The 19,209-nt window shown below is 38.7% G+C and overlaps 1 protein-coding gene across 1 annotated transcript in view; it reads left to right on the plus strand.

Moving 5' to 3' along the window:
- Nucleotides 1-19,209, plus strand: part of npr2 (natriuretic peptide receptor 2) — a 65,010-nt gene that overhangs the window by 24,414 nt on the left and 21,387 nt on the right. The window contains exons 6-10 of the mRNA XM_044334067.1: nucleotides 2,507-2,642; nucleotides 7,742-7,826; nucleotides 14,790-14,910; nucleotides 16,100-16,174; nucleotides 17,182-17,259. Coding sequence (XP_044190002.1) covers nucleotides 2,507-2,642; nucleotides 7,742-7,826; nucleotides 14,790-14,910; nucleotides 16,100-16,174; nucleotides 17,182-17,259 — 495 coding nt within the window. The remainder of the gene's footprint in view (nucleotides 1-2,506; nucleotides 2,643-7,741; nucleotides 7,827-14,789; nucleotides 14,911-16,099; nucleotides 16,175-17,181; nucleotides 17,260-19,209) is intronic.

Consider the following 19,209-nt stretch of genomic DNA (forward strand, 5'->3'; position numbering starts at 1 on the left):
ACTAATGCTTAAGCATTTAATGACATTTTAGACAATAATGTGCTTCCGATGTTGTGGCAGTTTGGGAAAGGTCACCATATAGCCCAACATCAGTGGCCAATTTCGCTAATGCTCTTGGGGCTGAATGGGAGCAAATCCCTGCAGCGGGGTTCCAAAATATGGTGGAAAGCCTGACACCATATAGCCATATAGTGTAACTTCCATATTTTCAATATATTTATTAACATTGACATTTTTGTGATTTCAATACATTTATTAAGCTGCTCTGGAAAAAAGCAAAAATGTCCTTCCCTGTGTGCAGACATGAAGATATTAGAGGTTTTGAGAGTGAACGCCAGATTAAGTGAATAGTTGGTAGGAGATTTTTTGGCAGTGCAGTGCAGTAAACACAGGCTCTGAGCCGAAATACTGCATCTATTTCAGACTGTGCACCCTCTGCCCTTTCACCTATCATGTTCTACATCGTTTTGATGACCCTCAGTAGGGGTGATGGCCTTCAACGTTTTAGCAGAGACGACACAACATACTAGGAGCAGGGGTGGAAAACATTAAACCCCCTCCAGCTAGTTAGAAACACAGGAGTCATGTTTCACAGCAGGACAACAGATGCTGCTCATGACGCTGTACCGTTAAAATGAAGCTCACACAAACACTCAAGCTATTCAGTATGCTGGTCAAACGGCTTTTGTAGATGTAGCCCAATTCCTGATTAGCTTGAGTGTTTTTTATCATAGTTCACAGAGGCTGCACGATGCTTATTTAACTTTTAAATGCCAATAATATAATACAATACAACATCCTGTGGTTTTAACTACTGAAGCCAAGACCTGAGATGATTATTTTAGGCTTATCTTAGTTTGATACACAACTTATGTATCTTGTTATCCTATGATATCAGAATGTTGTCTCAGGATTGTGACTTAAAGAGCTAATTATTTTTGTTTGTTTTTATTGTTTTTTAGGCCAATATCTGATGGTAATGATTTCTTTGTTATTTTTTCTCAAGATATCAAACATTGTGTTTGCCCTTAATAATGTCTTATTAGGAGCCTCACATAATCTTGAAACTAAGTTGAAAAGTTAAGTTGTTAGTGTAATATTGTAAGGTTATTGGGGCTTTTGAAAAAGATTTGCAGTGAGATGAATGCTGTTACTCATACTCAAAGGAATAGTTTGACATTTTGGGAAATACACATATTCACTTTCACGGAGTCTTGCCATCACGGTGAGGTTACCTGGCAACCAGTGAAGACTCCAGGAAGTCTCCAAGCACATAACTACACATAAAGCCGCAAATTGTCATTTTGACATTTCTGTTTATGTTTGGATTTGACAAATAAGGTAGATAAGAGGTTTATTAGTAATTAGTCAGAGATGCTGGTAGGTGGATTTTTTAACTGTGGACAGAGCATGGCTAGCTGTTTTCCCCTGCTTCCAGTCTTTACACAAGCTGATTGGTTAAACCAAAACAATACTTTGGTTTAGTCATAGACTAAATTGATTTTGTCCAATACTGGATAATATTGGACATATCGAATGATGATAGCGCTAGATGAAGTCTGAGATAACCAAAGTTATTAAAATTTATCCTGAGGGTAAAATGAATGTCTATCCAATAGTTGTTGAGATATTTCAGCCTGGATCAAAGCTGTGGACTAACCAACAGACATTTTGATTCCTAGAGCCTCGCTACTAGCATGACTGAAAATACATTAGAAGAGAAGTGTGGGTGGATATCATGCATAAGGGTGAAACCAACAGTGACAATATTAATTAATTGCAGTATAACTCTGTTAAAAGTGCAGTGTGTAGAATTTAGTGGTATCTGGCGGAACGGACTCGGCAGAAATGGAATATAATATTCATAAGTATGTTTAAATCAGTGTATAGTCACCTGAAAGTAAGAATCTATTTTTTGTTACCTTAGAATGAGCCCTTGAAGAGAGAGGCCTCTTCCACGGAGCTTGGCATATTGCACCACCATGTTTCTACAGTAGCCAAGAATGGACAAATCAAACACTGGCTCTAGAGAGGGCCTTTTGTGTTTTTTGCAGGTTTTACGGCAACCGTAGGTCCTCCTACACGCTTGGAAGGGGAGGGTGAGGGGTATTCATTTGGTTGCAATCTGCAACCTCACCACTAGATGCCACTAATTCCCTAATTTCATTGCATTTACAATACAATGACAATAAAGGCTTTCTAATTTCTAATTCTAAATCTTACCCACTAGTCCTTTAAAGCCACAAAGGGTTTGAATTCCAATAGCAAGCGTTTTAGTAAATACTGGTTTATCTCAGAATATTTATAGTAAACCCCAGGAACACGTTTCACTTTTACAGACAGAAACCCTCAAAGAGAGAATGCATTGAGTCACATAAGCTAGCTAGAAAGTGACATCAGGACTCTCTTTATGGTTGCACAACAAATGTCAAACAATGGTATCAAGACTGTCATTGACAATGAATGGATAATTGTGTCAAATTAGTTTTTTCCTTTGTGATTGCAGCTTGTTGCGTATTACAATGGAACGACCAAAGAGCTCATTTGGTCCCAGACAGAGAAGATTCACTGGCCCAGCGGGGGCCCGCCGCTGGATAATCCACCCTGTGTGTTTTCCACTGACGACCCCTCCTGCAATGAGGGTATGACCACACAATGAATCACAACTCTGCCTCATCCATCATCCATCTAGTCAGTAATGTTAAATCTGCCTACAGATAAATTATAAGTGATGTGACATTTTCTAAAAACACATAACTTAAGGTTGACTAATGGACACACTGATTTTGCATGAAATGTGATGACAAGGAAGTTCATTCACAGCTTTGACATCAAATGAAATTATCCTACACTTAATGGCAGATGTTTTCTCTTAGCTCAGAGTAAGACTGAACCAGATCTTCAGATGGCTATTGTAGTGCACTAATGCTTTGTTGATATTATCACCAACAACTCAACAGGGCCTGTGATATTTTAATTTTAATGCTATTATGATAAATGTGTTGTTTTTCTTCAATTTCATGAAAAGCAAGTGTAGAAGTGTAAAAATTGCCCAACTAACAAGCAGTGTGAAAGATAAGTGCTGGGAATGGTCCTTGTTGTAGGAACACAGCGTCAGTTTCCGAGAGAAATGTCACAGATGATAAACTGAGGAGGAAAACCACTGCGATTATAAATGTATTTTGGTATGAAGGAGGGATAATGAGTGGAGGAGCAATAAATCTGAGCCTGTTCCAAAGTCTGAAGCCATCCACAAATAATTTTCAGAGTTGAGAGCCTGGATGCCGCCTTCTCCAGTGTCGCTTTCAGCACCAAGGACAATGAATTTTGTGAAAAGAAAGACAGTGACAGTTTCACCACATGTGTGAACACATAAAGCACAATGACACCAGTGTCTCACTGTAAAGAAACAGGATACCGTATGCTGTGGTACCATGAGTTTTCATGAAGAGAATGAGATAATTGAAATTAATTATAAGCATTAGAGAACTGCAAACAATAGAAGACTATAATCCCGAGCAGAGAAAGCGATACTTGACTTGAGAGTTAAAGTGGAAAAAGTGGAAAGATAACGGTGTATGTATACGTTGTTTTTTTCTGGTTTTGTGTTGCTGCATTGATGTTTATTGCTTGAGCTGATGATGTTTAATGATGATATTTTAGAGGTCTAAGTGATCAGGGTTATGTTTTACTTCTGCAAAACTGTTGAAACACTTGGGAAACTACATTAGTAAGAGGAAATTGGATTTCATGGATCCTACCCAGTTCTATAGAACAGCTGGACAACTGTGTGCAGTATCACAGTCTCGTTGTCATGGTGAAGTTGCCAGGTTTGGTGCCACTGTGCCTGTACAGAAACCAAAACCTGTGGTCACTGACCATATCTGGCAATCCGCACTATAATAGCCTGAGATGCTCCACAGAAGTGCTGGGCAGATGGATAAACTGTCCATCCGCCCATTGATCTATTTCAACATGAAATTCCCCATAAAACCACAAACTGTCATTTTACAGGGTGGCTGCGGCTCAGGAGGTAGAGCTGGTTGTCCACTAATTGGAACATTGGTGGTTCGATCCCCCTTTCCTCCAGTCTGCATGTCAAAGTGTCCTTGGGCAAGATACTGAACCCCAAATTGCTCCCGAAGGCTGTGCCATCCGTGTGTTTGTATGTATGTGTGTGTGTGTGAGAATGAGCATTAACTCCTGATGAGCGGGTTGGCACCTTGCATGGCGGCATCTGCCATCAGTGTAAGAATTTGTGTGTGAAAAGGTGAATGTTGGCATGTAGTGTAAAGCGCTTTGAGTGGTTGGAAGACTGAAAAGGCGCTATATAAATGCATCCCATTTACATTTCTATTTGGATGGATTAACCAAACGAGATGCAGTGTGTAAATAAGGCAGCTTTAGATGTGCCGTAGGAGTATTTGTTTAGGGATGGCAATGTTGTTGATGGCAATGGTTGGTGCACCAATCTGTCAGTCCACCACTACAGTCAAGACTGAGATATCTCAACAACTATTGGATGGATTGCCATGAAATTGGGTTTGCAGATATTCATTATCATCAGCCTACTGATTTAGGTGATCCTCTGACTTTACCTCTAGCACGACCAGCAGATGACATTTGTGGTTTTGAGTGAAATATCTCTACAGCTATTATATGGATGGCCATGACATTTGGTCAAGAGATTCATGCGCCCCTTAAGATAATTGTAATGATTTCATCTAGCGCCACCATCAAGTCTAAAATTTGTTCAGTAGGGGCGAACGGGGTAAACCGGGCCAGTGTAGAAAATTAGTCAGTGTACAAATTAAGTAAGTATAATTCACATTACTCAGTCCATCTTGGACTCAAGCACATGGAGAGAGGGGTCAGCAAAACAGAGCAAAAAAAAAGATTTTTGTCCTGGCAAGTGAATTCATCATGTCACTAAAGTTATCAGTCTTGTATCTTAATTAAAATAGATAAGTTCTGGACATTATTGCTGTTATGGAATTTTCCATCTTTAGAGGTTACAAATTGGGTTACTTTGGGTCAAGCTTGGCTTTGAGGTCACACTGTAATTCTTAATCAGAGATTAAGATATCTTCTCCTTGAGACTTCAGCTGTCTGTGATGTCTTGGGGAAGGCAGAAACCTCTCTGATAGAGGGTATATCAGCATTTCCATGGTTACCAAGGTCAGAGGAGGCTTCCCTAAGCAAGACAGATAGGTGGATGACACAATCTGATGCTCAAACCAAAACTGCTGAAATTACATGCAACGTGACTTAAACTGTCATGGGTAAAGTGCAGTCCCTTGTTTAGAAACTAGTAAACCAATCAGACTAATTTTTCATATTGTAGGCTGATAAAGACTAGGACTTGGACCTTCAGAGGGCAGAATGGAAAGAGATAGCATCGGAGCAGAACACTCTGGTGTTTGCTGTTTTGGTTCTCCACTTGGCCAAGTGCTTCACAAAGACATCAAAAGTCTCGTGTGCGCCTTTCTCCACTGCTGACCATCACTCAAAATATCCACAACAATTACATGTTAATTTAAGTCAGTGTAAACTACAAAACAAGGTCATAAACTCAGCATAAATGTGGATCTGAGCCACTGTGTGAAACAGTTTTGTCAAAATGGAGGTTGTGGGGTAAAACGTGCCAGTGATATTGGGGCAAGTTGAGTCAAAGCTCAATTTACCCCCGAAAATTATTGTCTGATGAATAAATACCCAATTGTTGTCTAATGTTAAGTTTAAGCCACATGCAAACATGCTGTACATACAGACAGGTGACAAATTAAAGGAAAAGCTGACATTAAGTGTCTTAGTAAGGTGTTGGACCACCATATGCCACCAGAACAGCTTCAATGTGCCTTAGCATTGATTCTACAGTCTCTGAACTCCTCTGGAGGGATGAACACCATTCTTAAAAAAGATATTCCTTCATCTGGTGTTTTGATGATGGTGGTGGAGAGCGCTGTCTAACAGGTCAGTCCAAAATCTCCCATAAGTGTAAAATTGGGTTGAGATCTGGTGACTGCGAAGGCCATAACATATAATTCACATCATTTTCATACTCATCAAACCATTCAGTGACCCCTCGTGTCCTGTGAACTGTAGCATTGTCATCCTGGTAGAGACCACTCCCATCAGGATAGAAATGTTTCATCATAGGATAAAGGTGATCATTCACAACTACTTTGTATTGATTAGCAGTGACCCTTCCCTCTAAGGGGACAAGTGGACCCAAACCATGCCAGCAAAATGCCCCCCAAAGCATAACAGAGTCACCAGATCCCCTCACTGTAGGGGTCAAGCATTCAGACCTGTACTGGTTTTTCCTTTAATTTGTCACCTGTCTGTATACACAAAAGCACATTTACACACAGTTGAACAACAGGACACAAACATATAATGTTAATTGAAAGTATGAGTTTTTGCCTTTGTTAAATTGATGGCATTAATAAAGTTCAAAATGATCTCAAAATTGTATGATTTTGTGTCATTTTTATATCCGTATTTAATGGTAGCACTATTTACCCCATCCCCATGCTCATTTTACCCCTACTTTGGGGTAAGTTGTGCCATAGGACTAACTTTTTTTGATGGGTCATTGTTCTAAAACCATAACAATTAGATAACTTGTTTTACTTTGTTTTCCATGGGTACACAACAACCTGAAGTATATATAGTAACTATTATTTGAAACAAATACAGTTTTTTTTGCAGTAAAATCATCAGATGTAAAAAGTGGCTCATGTTACCCCGTTCTCCCCCACTTGTTTTATGTAACTATTCCATCAGCCTAAACTGTATTTTGTGTTTAGTTAGAATTAGCAAATGTTAGCATGCTACCATGCAAAACAAAGAAGGTAAACATGGTAATATTGTTTAGCTCAAAGTGCAGCCCTGGCTGTAGACTTGTTTCATTTTAGACAGAGCCCGGCTAGCTTCTGTCCCCAGTCTTCATGCTAAGCTAGGCTAAATGTGTTCTTATTCCAGCTGCCAAATTACTGCATTTGGTCTTCTCATCCCACCCTCGGGATGAAAGCAACCAAGCATATTTCTGAAAATGTTGAACTATTCCTGTGATAGTTTCTATTTAGTTGTATTTGCAGGTAAAAGAGACTCATGACAAACTAGACAGCAAGTCATTCTTTGTCAGCATGACTATAGGCCACATTGAAGTTGAGATATTGACAAATCCACATTTAGAGATCAATATCCTTCAAAATCCATGATTACAATTTTATTGGCATCTGAGAAAATGCTCTGTTGTTTGAATGTTCTTTGTAGTTTCCAAGAATGTATAGATTTACAAGTCTCCACAAAATCTAAACAAAACCTAAACAATATAAACATAGTGAACCTGAAAATTATTATAAAGTGCAATTGCTAGTAAGAGATTTTAGTTCACTGTTTTGTGAGTTCAGTGAAGTGAAACATCTTGTGTTGAGTTTTCCTAATGATGACTATCAGCATATTCTGTGATTTACAGCAGGTGGTATAATTAGTCTCCAACAGAATTTTAAATATATAACGTCAGAGCTGTGTAATTGTGTTTAATTATTGCCGATGCCTGTGGATGACAGATTGCTAAAGCAGTGCAGCTGTACTTCAGGAAGTCACAGCTGTGTTTTTCACAGCACAGGGTTTTTTTTTAAAAGTTCTTTTTCTGTTCAAAGATATGAATGTAGACATCTGTTGAACATATGAGAGACAACTGAGTGTGGAATCCTTCTTCTCCTGTTTCCAGGTCATCTGCCAGTTCTGGGTATTGTAGCTGTGGGATCTGGCTTAGCGCTCATCATTTTTGGAATCTCCAGTTTCCTCATTTACAGGTGAGTTTCACCGCATCGCACGCCCGTCTGTGCTGCTTTTAGCTCAAACGGCAGATATGCAGAGATGATTTTTTTTCTCTTCTTCTCAAACACAGAAAAGAAAAGAGTGAGAGAGAGAGATGTGTGTTTGAAACAAGATTTATGGGTCGTGCTGCTATAGGTGCCAGCGTGGTATTTACACAATTGTTTCCATGGCAACAGCTCAGCAGGTGACGGCATTAAAGCAGCGGTGAAGTGTGTTTAAGCTGCTAAGTGAGCTCATGTAACGGCCCCGAACGACCCTTACTGCCATTCTCACTTAATGATCATTAGTGTGTTCATTAAGTTTGTTTTCTTTGCACGGGATTAAAGCTAAATGCCACCTATTTTAATAATTCATACACTGCTGATGTCAGGGGAAACATCAGTTAAGTGTCCAATGTTTGTTTGTAGGTTGTCATAACTCCTTTGCCTCATAAAACCTTTTAAACTCCTATTAGATGAGCGCAAAGATGCCTGGTTTTCAGCCTGGAAAAAAAACTCTATTTACATGGCAAATCATGTGTCCAAACAAACGTTTACACAGCATAAATCTCAATCTCATTAAGTCATTTTTGTCTAAAATTGAGTCCTAAAGATCTTAAAACAAGTGAAAGCATCTGCTAATGTGGTAAGATCATTTTTAATGAGCTTCCAGTGCAAAATATTTCTTAAATACATATTATAGGCAGCGGTTTGTTGTTTCCAGATAGATACTTACAATCCTTTCTTGAAACCTTTGAAACAAGTAGCACCCGAGGTTTCTTCTCTTTTTCTCCCTTGTTTTTTTTTGTTAGTTTTTCTTTGTTTGAAATGAGGGTCTACAGATACAGGGTGTTGCTTGCTATGGACACTGAGGTCATGACCTCAGTATTGTTTCTGGGATATATTTACATTCTACAATTACAGAAAAAGAATTATAGATTTTTCTCTCAATATCTTCAAATGTGACTTGCTCTAGCAGTAGTTAGTTCTCCTACTGGTAATGTGGAGAATTATTTGAAACAGCATTAAGGAAAAATTCTTGTTGTCTGTCAAACATTTTGTTAGAGGGGCGGGTCGCGCTGCAGGAATTTGCACTCATGACCTCAGTATTTCTAAAATCCTGGCTACAGCCTTGAAACAAGTTGAATAATATTCAAAACAGGTTCATCTTTTCTGTTCTGGCAGATTTTTTTTTCACTTGTTTTAAGAGAACAGGACTTTTATGACGTACCTACTGTGATAAGGTGGTAGATTTTTTGCAGTGTATAATCAGTAAAAATCACTACATGCTGTAATTTAGTTCATAGTTAAAACAAACTAGTCTTGACGATATGTAATTAGGTGTTTAAATAAGTGTTTAATTATTAATTGCTGCCCCCTTGCAGTTGTGTATATGTTAGATAAAATAACTGCGTGCCACTTTTCTAATGGTTTTAACTTGGTCCTTGGCATTCAGCTGTAAAAACTAATTCAAGTGAAATTGTTATCGTGTCCCAAGTGGCACAGTCTACATGTTTATGGAAATCTTTCTGAGTATGAGCCTCATTTAATTACACAAGAAGTTAATCATGCATGTCCTAAGCTATTAAGCTACTGGAAGGATTGCTGAGTTCTGGTTCATGTCATGGGTAAATTCTGCATGTAATGAAAGAAATTTAATGTTTCTATTTTTCCCCTCCTCTTCATCACTTCTTCAAAAGGTGTATTTACATAGGCAGTTAATGGTGTTCAATACTAATAAACGCAATGATTTTCATGTAAAGAGGAGCCGTTTCATACCTCAATTTACATCTCTAATTAACAAATCACAGCGGTAATCTGATCACTTTTGCAATACTGACTATTAACACAAACAAGTGTTAATCACCAGCCAATCAGAATGGATTTTGATCAGAGGAATGGTGGAAGAAAGACGGAGGAGCTGCTATCCACCAGAGGTAAATCCACTAAACCTCAATCTGAGTTGATCATGTTCAATATCAAGCAACTCCCAGATAATTAGACGCAGAGTGTGCACGTCATTCTGAAAACACTGACATCTTCCTTTCTGCTTTTTCAGCTTACAGTTCAGCAAGCACAGCATGGTTTCCTAACTAGCTAGCTAGTTTCCCTGAACTCTTAGCTGGTAAGTTTGGTAAAATATGCTCTTCTTTTCTTGCAGTTTTTTTTTTAAATCTGGAAATGTTTGGTGATTTATTGCAACAAGTATCTATTTCTTTTATGGGAACCCAACAAGCAAAGTCTGTAATGCATTTTTGGTCCCTCTCTGGTCTCATCCATCTATATATAGATTAATCATTTACACAAGTGACAGTTTTGCATGTGGAAAGCTATTTCCGACAGACTTGAACATTTTGTCTTTTATTGGATTTCACGTTGACTTCATGCAGCCTTGAAACTTTAAATGTAAACCTTCTGTTGGAGTAAAAAGAAAAGCATACTGCAACACACCATGTCTAGTTAGAGGTTGTTCTGCGACGGCTCTGTTTGATACCACAGGCTAACAAATCACTTCCTGTTTTTGCAGACACCAGTGGAGCTTTGCTGATGGACAGAGAGGCGAAGCTGTTTACAGCTGTCTTTAAGATCAACCAGCTGCTGGAGAGGCCTCCATGTTCAGTACTTGACCTACAAAAACACCACTAAAACGTCTTAAACACTTTGGAGTTTTGTCACTGTCAGTAGTTATTCTCAGATCAATCAGTCGATAACTCAGAGTTTCTCAACTGATATAATATTTAATTTATATATATTTTAATGAAAGAAATTAAACAGAAAATATATTATCATTTCTATTCATTATATATTTGATGCTGCTTAGGTGTTTGTTTTTTAATGCATATAACAAAAGATTTTATATTCAGATGAATTATGTCTCTTCTTGCTGGGGTCTGAATTTAGTTCACAGGGCAGAAAAGGTTGAGAATCTGCAATATAACGAGGACACCCTTTACTGTGAAATGTCTATCGGTGTATTTTATGTAAGAAACGGGTGGCTGGTTTATAGTTTTGGTGATAGGTTGCTTCTCAGGCATGATTATGACTCGCAACTGTTGCCTGTATAAAATGTATACAAGAGTAAAATTTGATCAACCTGCAATTTAATAAAAAGGAACCTGTGTATTGAATTATCTGTTTCTTTTTTTATTCCTTTGTGGTGAAACACACTGCGACAAAACACCTTAAGTAATTTACCCTCAAATTCGGCCTTAAAGTCAAATTTCCTTGAAAGATAAGGCAGATGACTGCACTGGTGTTCTTACTAAAACAAGCTGGTTTGTATGAGGAACAGGTGATTTAGTCTCACCTTATTGACGAAAGCAGAAAAGTAGAAAACTGGCTTTTTAGGACAGAAATATATTTGCTGTGAACATATGCAACACTGTCACAATAAGATAATGCTTGCTGTTTTTATGGAGTGACTGTTGAATATCAACCCACAGCACTCAGTAGATTGAACCAGGTGGACGGCTGGCCACTCTCAGTTGATTTTGGAGTGTAGTGTGCAGCAGCAGTGTAAGGGGATGTTGAGCAGAGCAGCAGCGGCTCTGTTGTTTTAATGGAGGGGCTGGTCCAGCAGAGGTATTCACATATGGGACTTATGAAACAATAGGCCCAGTGTGGAGCCCCACACTTTGCCCCTCTGGCTGCCAGAGGTCTCTAAACGAGACTCTTTAAATAGAAAAATACCTTTTTTTTGGTGGTGGTGGATGGGGCTGGAGGGCACCGGTGGTTTAATGGTGTTTCCTGCCCTCAAAATGGTTGCACATAGGCACGGCCTGGAGTATTTGTAGACACAAACAAGTTTCAGAAGCTGAAGTTTTCTGGAGTGTCCGGCAAGAGAGTCTGTCCCAGTGAAAAAAGCGGTAAAGAGAGAAAAAATTTGCCACTTTTTGGGCCAACTAGGATGGTTCGGGGAAAGGCTAAAACACGGTGATATGCAAACGCTGCAATAATTTCCTGCAGCCATCTGGAAGTGTTTTACACCTTTTAGATTGGGTTGGAATGTGTGGGCTTTGCTCGTTTTTCATTTCTAAGTGTTTGAAACTGAAAATGAATTTTCTTCTCCCTCTAAAAAAAAAAAACAAAACCCTAAAACAAAATAAATTAACAAAGCACCTCCGGTTTTCAAAAATCTGGACTAATAAAACAAAAAAGATTTTTGCTGTAAATCATTAAGTGTCAAGAAACAGCAGCTCCTCTGAGATCTGCGCCAGATGTGTTGATACGCTGGAATGCCTCTTCCCCTCTGTGGTGCTCGGTCTTTGCCAGTCAGACTGATGCTCAAAAATAACAACCAAAACATGTGAAAAATATCACTGACATGAAAATCACTAGATTCATTAATCTGGTTAGGCTGTGCAGACATTTGGAAGTTGTTTGCCATTGTGAAGTAGTATATCCATATATACTTGTATTTATCTGCCCGTCACGCACCATATAGGAGACAGATATGATGGATCTCATATTAGCATTGCATCATTTGGAAAATTACACTGACTGGGTCAAAGAGACACCAGAGTTAGCAGCCAAAACTGTTGCGTAACATAATGTAACATGACATGCTATAACGTGACACAACATGACCAACCTACCATGATAATAACTTGAAACTTAAAACAACACAATGTTATGATACGCATAGCATAGTATAGCATAACAAAGCATAACGAAACATGTTAAAAAATTTTAAAAATAAAAACATGAATTTCCTTCCTACTTAAATTTGTGTTTAGTAAACTCATAGCCTGCTGAACAGTTTATATAGTGCAAAACTGTTTTTTAACATTAGTTACATGCATTTTTCTACTGAGTTTTTCATTTTTGCTTTTCAGCAGTCAGTGTGGACTCAACTGTGGATGGATGCATTCAATGACCACATTTATCCAATGTCATGAACTCTTTTCACATTAAAACTCCACCACCACCAAAGCTTTGTGTATTTACAGTTCATTTTGTACATGTTAACGTACTATTTTAACTGTTAAATATACAATCAAAACCTAAGATAACGTAAAATTACCGTAAATTAGACCGTAATTTGCTATATATTCCGCTCCATCTACAGTACATAAACATAAACTCATTGGGCCCTACAACACTGAGTGCCTCATTTCATTTCTTGGTTCATGCAAAGAAGCAAACAAACAACACAGAAGCTGAAAGCTGCCTCAAAGACAGTAGTGATACATATTGTGATGCTACTGGCTGTTAGTGTTATTTCAGGCCAATGTGTTCTGAGTGACAAGGTTTTTCTTGTTTGGGAACAAATGTTGTCAGTGTTTTTGGTTGCATGAGTGCATTTTGAATGTCTGTTGTGCTGACCTGCATGTTGTTAAAGAGAAGTGTTTAAAGAGTGAACTCAGTACAGTGAAATGTGTGTTTTCAAATGTAAAAACTCACAGAGTAATACTGACTTGACACTTTTTTTTACATTTAAACACAAAGGGATATTTTTACATATAAGTGCCAAACACAAAATCCCATGCTCAGTCCTCAGGATACAGCCAGCCATTATTACAGTAGCACATCATTCAAATGCTCATTATTAGACCTGCAGACCTCTAAATCAATGCAACCTGTGTTTTCAAACATTTCTCCATATTTTAATTATATCATATTGTCATTATTCAGGTGATCAACATTGAAACGTACAGCAAATGCTAATGAATTCATCACTTCTGCTTAAATTTCTTTGATTTTATTTCACTGGAAGAAATTTCATATTGAGTTTCTGTTACTTTGGTCTAAATTGTGATTTACTGTTTTATGCTTTCAAGGTTTACAGCATTAGCTCACTGTATATGTACGTCTGACTCTACATGATTATAAACACTGACTTCTGTGTACTGTGAGTTACACAGTTGTTCTTGTTGCTATTTGTATAATTGATGATTGAACCATTGCAAACTCTGTTTTGATGAGAATTAGTTTTATGCTATTTGATAATGAGCATATGCAATGTTCTGTGTTAGTACAAAGACAAGGTTACAATACCTGAGTCCACTCTTGGTGAGTTTGTTGAAATTAAAGTTCTTTAAATTCAGTTCTTAAGCTCTTAAGAACTGAATCCTGAAGTGGATTCTAATCTTCTTCATGGTTACGGTGTTATCGCTTTTTAGTTTTCACAGAAGAAAAGACCTATGAGTCATCAAAACAAGTCTCCATCACGTACCTTTATTTAAAGTGGAAGAGAGAAGAGTTTTAACCCAAATACAATGCATGCAGGAAGGTACATGTATGCTAAAAACCTCAATTCAATAAGTTCAGTGAGAGCTCAGCATGACGTCCAATCAGCTCACCATTTCATGCCTATTTACATTATCTATATCTATCTACATTAAGTTAATGATTAATCCGATTATTTCATTAAATTCCATATGATTGAGTAGTAATTGTGTAATGTTGTTGCATATTTCAGCTTTTCTTTGTTGAGGACTATAAAAATATTCTCCTATAAGTAGTTTACCGCTTCACCAAAGTTAAAATAAGCAGAGCATATGGATGAGAAGTTAAAATCTAGTAAAACAGAAACATATGAGCCTGTATTCATCAACACACGTACATAACTACATAACAACAACAAACGCTGGATGTGACGCATTGTGCAGTTAGATCTGAGACCGTTATCTCAGGAAATACCACCAGTAGGGATGGAGTAACTGGCAAATGGAGCAATTAACTCTTTTTTTTTTTTTAAAGGTGGCTTGACAGATTAGTCAAAACTCATACACTAATTCCCCCAAATAAACAGACCACCTCGCCTCTTAAGGATTTTTATTAACTGCATGCCTACAGTTGAGATTCAAACCCGCGCAGTCTCAACTTTGTGGTAAACACATCAGCTCACGACCTCGGCATCAACCCCAAGCCAAACACATTTTATGTGAGATTTCTTTTCCTCCGGTCTTTGTGCTGCTGTCCTTGTTGCTTTCACCACCTGTTTTTTCCTTTTTGCAGGAAATTGAAGCTGGAGAAAGAGCTGGCTGGAATGCTGTGGAGGATTCGGTGGGAGGACCTTCAGTTTGAGAGCCCCAATAAATACCACAAACGAGCCGGCAGTCGGCTCACCCTCTCACAGGTAGATATACTCGTGATAAGGCAAAGACAAAAATTGAATGCAAAATGTGCAGGTGAGGTGACAGAAAACAAAAGTACCGTAGCGCTAAATGTTACACCCACATGGTCTCATATTCAAGCTGGCAGCACTTAGCATTTCTTCATATTTTTTAGCTTTATATTGCTTTTATTCCATCAGTGTTGCTGGCACAGCTTCCAATATTTGATTAACAAGTTGTTGCTCCTCTGGCAGGTTACGCTGCCATGTTTGCCAGCGGGAAAGACTCAACATGGGGTCCACAACTTTCATTCACACAGTCCTGATTATCAGTCTTGAGATGTTAATGCTGCAAAAATTAGACCCACCAGGAATTGAAAATGCTAATTTGACATGTTTGAAGTTGAGAGCTTCACCCTGTTTACACACTGTGTGCTGTGTATTAAAATGCAGCTTTGTGGCTTTTCTTACAGAAAGCAAAGCTGCAGCCTGGAGAGAGAGAGTCAAAATCCTTTGTTAGTTTACACATTCCTGAAAGCTTTCCCAGCGGTTTATTGAAGGTGGCTGGGTTTAGCGGTGGCAGACGCATATTAAATGATTGTTAAAATAAGCCCACGTCTGGCCCCGGTCCCTACATATATAATACCTCATCACGCTCTTCAAGTATCAGGTTCTGTTGTTTGAGGGCTAATGCATCTCCTTCGGCTTGTGTTTCGTCCCACACGTGCAAGCGTTCATGAAAAGCACATGTGCACACCTTTTTCATTACTGCTTTTCGGTCCAATTCCGGGGATAATGTGTGTGGAAAACACAGTAATTTTCCAGACCGATGTATTTTCCAGTGTGCCATGTGGTGCCAATATTTGCATTCTATACAAATCTGTAGTTGACTGTGTGTCTGACTGCCTGTATGCAGCTCGCCCACTTGATTTTTATTCACTCTGTGTGCACTGCATTAGCTCAGGGACTCGAGTTGGTGTTTTAAAAACTGAAAAACACTTAATTTTCTCAAATATAGGTGAAAGGCAGTTTGGCATTTCACAAAGGGAGGTATTTTGGATAAGAATGTTGGTTAATGAACCCTTTTTTTTAAGAATTGATGTCGCACTGAAATGGAAGCACAGTTTTAAATGACCAAGATTTAATCCTCTCCGCTCTAATCTACTCACTGCTAACTGATTTTTCTTCTCACTACTCTTTTCCACCTTCTCAGAGAGGCTCCAGCTACGGATCCTTGATAACTGCCCATGGAAAATATCAGCTATTTGCAAAAACGGGCTATTTTAAGGTAAGGCTTAGTGAGTTCTGACATTTTCAACTCCTGCGCACTCCTTTCCCACCCACACATGTGCACACTCGCAGAGAAAGCCAGGGAGCTGGCGAGGAGAGAGAAAGAGAGAGTGTGGGCGAATTTAGGTACAGTAGTTGGTTTTAATGTGAGCTGCAGAATGCGTCAATTTTACTTTTTCTTTTTTTTTTTTTTTCCTCCCCCTCTGCTTCTACACACCCGCCTCTCAGTCTGGACATGGCCATCAACTTGTTGCTGCTGTTAATTTATCCGTTTAAGATGGAAGACGTGTGAGCAAATGTGACAAACAGAGGTTGCTGAATAACGTGATAGCTGTCTTTGTTTTTTTAGCTGCATGATGCAGGTTTTATATAAATGCTGATGTCATGGTACAGCTTGAACACCTCACGGTTCGCTGGAGGTACTGATACACTTCTCAAATTCAATACGGGCCAGGGGATTAAATCTGACACCAAAGCCAAACAAAGAGAAAAAAATAACCAGGCATCTTCTAAAATGATGTGTTTTCATTCGGCGGTCAGAAGCCAAATTTATCTTCTTTCAAACATACAGCCGTCATCAGCTCTCAACTGTGTGTTATGCTGTATTGAATCAAAGTTAAAGCTCCCACATGGACTCACACATGAACTGTCTTCTGTGTTTCGTAGTGTCTAAATTAGCGTTTTCCGCCAGTCCGTCACGTCTGTGGCTCTGAGGAATTCACCTCGCTTCCTTCAATTAGTGATCCTCAAAGCGACAGATACAATTCTTCTTCTGCAGCAGACTGAAAAATAAACCCCAAATGTACCTGTAGGCTGAACTGTACAATGATGTTCTCTGCTCTGAATGCTGTTTGATTTTCTCTCTTTATTTTCATGGCCGTTCTCTGTACTGTTTATGGTCAATATGTTGCTGTATGTAGACTGAAGTGTCTTCGTATAATATAAAAAGCCTTGTAAAAACTCAACTCTTCATCAGTGCTCCGTCTCTTCTTGTGTTGCACGCAGGGGAACTTGGTGGCCATCAAACACGTCAACAAGAAGAGGATAGAGCTGACCAGACAAGTTTTACTGGAACTCAAACATGTGAGTGGTCATTAAATATTGTTAAGTTTTACTCTTTTGAAGGGTTGATTTTAGTTTTGTCTTAATCAGGTCAGCTCAATTTTATTTATATAGACCATGATAAATCACAGAGGGCGTTACAATCTGTACAACACACAACCCTCTATCCTTAGATTGAGATTTTGAGAGGGGAAAAAAGGAGGAACTCTTGTGTTTGAAGAGTTCTTGTCGTCAGTTTTTTCAGTGTAGTGTAGTATATTTAGCACTCTGTGAAAAAGCACTAAATTGTCTGCAGTTAGTCCAAAGTGCAGCTGCAAGGTTTTTATCTGGAACTATATACTCTGCTCTAAAGAGAGTTTCAGTCTTTCAGCTCAACATGTTGAAAGTTTAAAAGTTCCAAAAACCGACCGTATGCTCAGCACCAAATGGCAGACAGACACTATCAGCAACTGGCTGGTGAAGAGTGGAACATTTAGGAGTTTAGTGAAGACCAAATCCGAGCAAAAAGGAGAGTGAATATTTACATTCATCAGGTGGACATAGATGCGACTCCAAATGAATGCTAGTGTTGCTACACATTTGCTAGATGTTTAAATAAGCAGGCGTTCGCTAACAAGTTTGGCACATCAGGTTTTATACGTTGATAATATGTCAGAGTTGTGTTTTCAGCTTGCTTCTGCTGCCCCCAAGTGGCCAAATCAGTTAATGCAGGTTTAAGGAATACAATGTGTTTGGTCCACAACAAGAAATCTCTGTGTATGTGTGTATATTCCTGGTTTCCAGAGGGTGAATCCTGATGTTTTGACCATTCCATCTTTCCTCTAGTGCCACAATTAGGTTGAAATTTCTGCTTGAACAAAAGAAATATCAACAATTAACAGGAGGATTGCAATTGAATTTGTTTGAACTCATTCATGCTCCCAAGAAGTCTAACCCTTATGCTTTAAATGATCTCATGACCTTTCCTCTAGTAGCACCCTCTGGGCAAAATTTAGCTTCACTATTTTTAAGGCTCTAAAGATAGTAAAATACTTTGTTGTTCCATCCAACACTTTTGTAATTTGGGGTGTAGTGAATGTTTCAGTCTCTGGAAGCTGTTCCCAGTTCTACACTTAGTCTTTTTTCTTCAGAGGAGAAGTCCAAAATTCAAGCATCCGCCCATGAACTCCATCTGAGAAACCGTTGTCTTTGTGCTTTTAGTGGCCTTGGGTGGTGAATTGTAAACAAACCTGCATCTCAATGAGTTGTATTCATCAAATTCTTTATTCACTCACTGAAGTAAAACAACCGTGAACTGACATTATTATACTTGTTCCCACTGCAGGTGAAAGACCTTTATACAAAGTTCAACCACTCCTCTCGCTTTAAACCGTTAAACATTTCAGGATCACTTATACTCATTCTGACTTTTGGGTTGTAAAATTTGAAGAGTTGCCTTTCAAATGAAGGGATGAAGAACAGTAATCTTTATATTTTGGCTACATTATTTTGTGCGTCAAAATGATGATGCCTGGTTAGAGGTCAAAAGACAAGTTTCTGAAAGGCAGAACAAACTCACTATTTTGGCATTTAAAAAAGAACATCAGTAGGACAGTAAACGCTTTATTTTTTTCATTTTTGGACCTGTTTGCAGGAAATGGGAGCTGACTCCTTGTTAGTATGATGGAAGGGGGGATGTTACCAGCATCTCTGCGAGTCGTTGCTTCCAGCAAAGAGTTAACATCCTTAAACGGCCTCTTCAACATCAATGACAGCAGCTGTTGATGAAAAGGTCCCTTTTGGCTGCGAAATATTTATGAGAGAGCGATAAGGAAGCTGAGGGAGAAAAAATCTGCACAATTTATGCGGTTTGGTGATGGAAACGCAGTGTGGCACAGGGAAACCCATAATTCGGAAATTACACTGGTGCTCATGAACAAGATGGATGCTCGTGGGGAAGATTTTTGGCCATTTCTTCACTTTCGACATCTC

Source organism: Thunnus albacares, chromosome 18, assembly GCF_914725855.1.
Source record: "Thunnus albacares chromosome 18, fThuAlb1.1, whole genome shotgun sequence".
Classification (NCBI taxonomy): Eukaryota; Metazoa; Chordata; class Actinopteri; order Scombriformes; family Scombridae; genus Thunnus; species Thunnus albacares.